This window comes from Cyprinodon variegatus, unplaced genomic scaffold (genome assembly GCF_000732505.1).
Source record: "Cyprinodon variegatus isolate N-32 unplaced genomic scaffold, C_variegatus-1.0 Scaffold568, whole genome shotgun sequence".
Lineage (NCBI taxonomy): Eukaryota > Metazoa > Chordata > Actinopteri > Cyprinodontiformes > Cyprinodontidae > Cyprinodon > Cyprinodon variegatus.
Genome location: NW_015151021.1, coordinates 145,750 through 146,565, shown reverse-complemented (window position 1 = coordinate 146,565; position 816 = coordinate 145,750). Strand labels below are relative to the sequence as shown.

The 816-nt window shown below is 37.5% G+C and overlaps 1 protein-coding gene across 5 annotated transcripts in view; it reads right to left on the bottom strand.

Moving 5' to 3' along the window:
* hdac4 (histone deacetylase 4) overlaps nt 1–816 on the bottom strand; it is an 82,186-nt gene that overhangs the window by 73,792 nt on the left and 7,578 nt on the right. For all 5 annotated transcript variants that reach the window (XM_015391998.1, XM_015391994.1, XM_015391995.1 and 2 more), the window contains exon 2: nt 203–549. In XM_015391998.1, the coding sequence (XP_015247484.1) occupies nt 203–224 (22 nt within the window). In that variant the 5' untranslated portion in view covers nt 225–549. The remainder of the gene's footprint in view (nt 1–202; nt 550–816) is intronic.

Below are 816 nucleotides of genomic sequence, written 5' to 3'. Positions count from 1 at the left end.
TCAGAGTTGTTTACAATTTTGCAAAATCATGCATAAGTATGTACATGTTTAGTTGTTATGATATTTTCATTAAAAAAAGGGAAACATTTATTCTGCATGTTTACTCTAGTGTTTTCACAAGAATTTAGACATAATATATAAAAACAATGTGCCTGATACAAAAAAATTCTTAAAAGTTTCCCAAACAAGAACAAATTCTTACCTTGGTGGCTGTTTGATGTCATCACTGTCAGGTTAGTTTGGCCGCTCCCCGCACAGTCCAGCAAACTGAGCAGCTGGTTTGTTGTGTTTATGTGTGTAGTGCAGAACAGATGTCAGTGTGTGAGTCTAATGAAAGTATTATTCACAGGGAGGCTGTTATCCTGCCAAAGTGAAGGACGTCTGGGAGTGTCCGTTTCAATGCGAGCTCGGGCACATCCAAACCCTCCGGACGGTCGAACAGGAAACTGGAAGCAGGCATCCAGCAGCAGCAGCAGCCAATCTCCATTAGCCTAATGATGTGGCTACTCCGCTTAAAGAGGCAGCTCACTGTTTCCACTCAGTTACAACCTAAGGGATGAGACAGAAAGCACAAAGTTGTTCCTGCTTCTTTAAAGGATTCAATGCAAAGAAAGTTTGCTTCCTAATTTAAAAAGAAACCTGTCACAGAAAATTTTTTATTGTTTTCTTTATTTTTTTTTTATTCATTTTGATGGGGAAAAAAAGGAAGGCAAATTTCATTAAAGAAAGAGGAAGATAAAAGGCTTTTGTGAGAATAAAATAGGGTTTTTGGGTGTCTAAAGGAGGATGAATAAAAACTTATGTAACTATTAACAA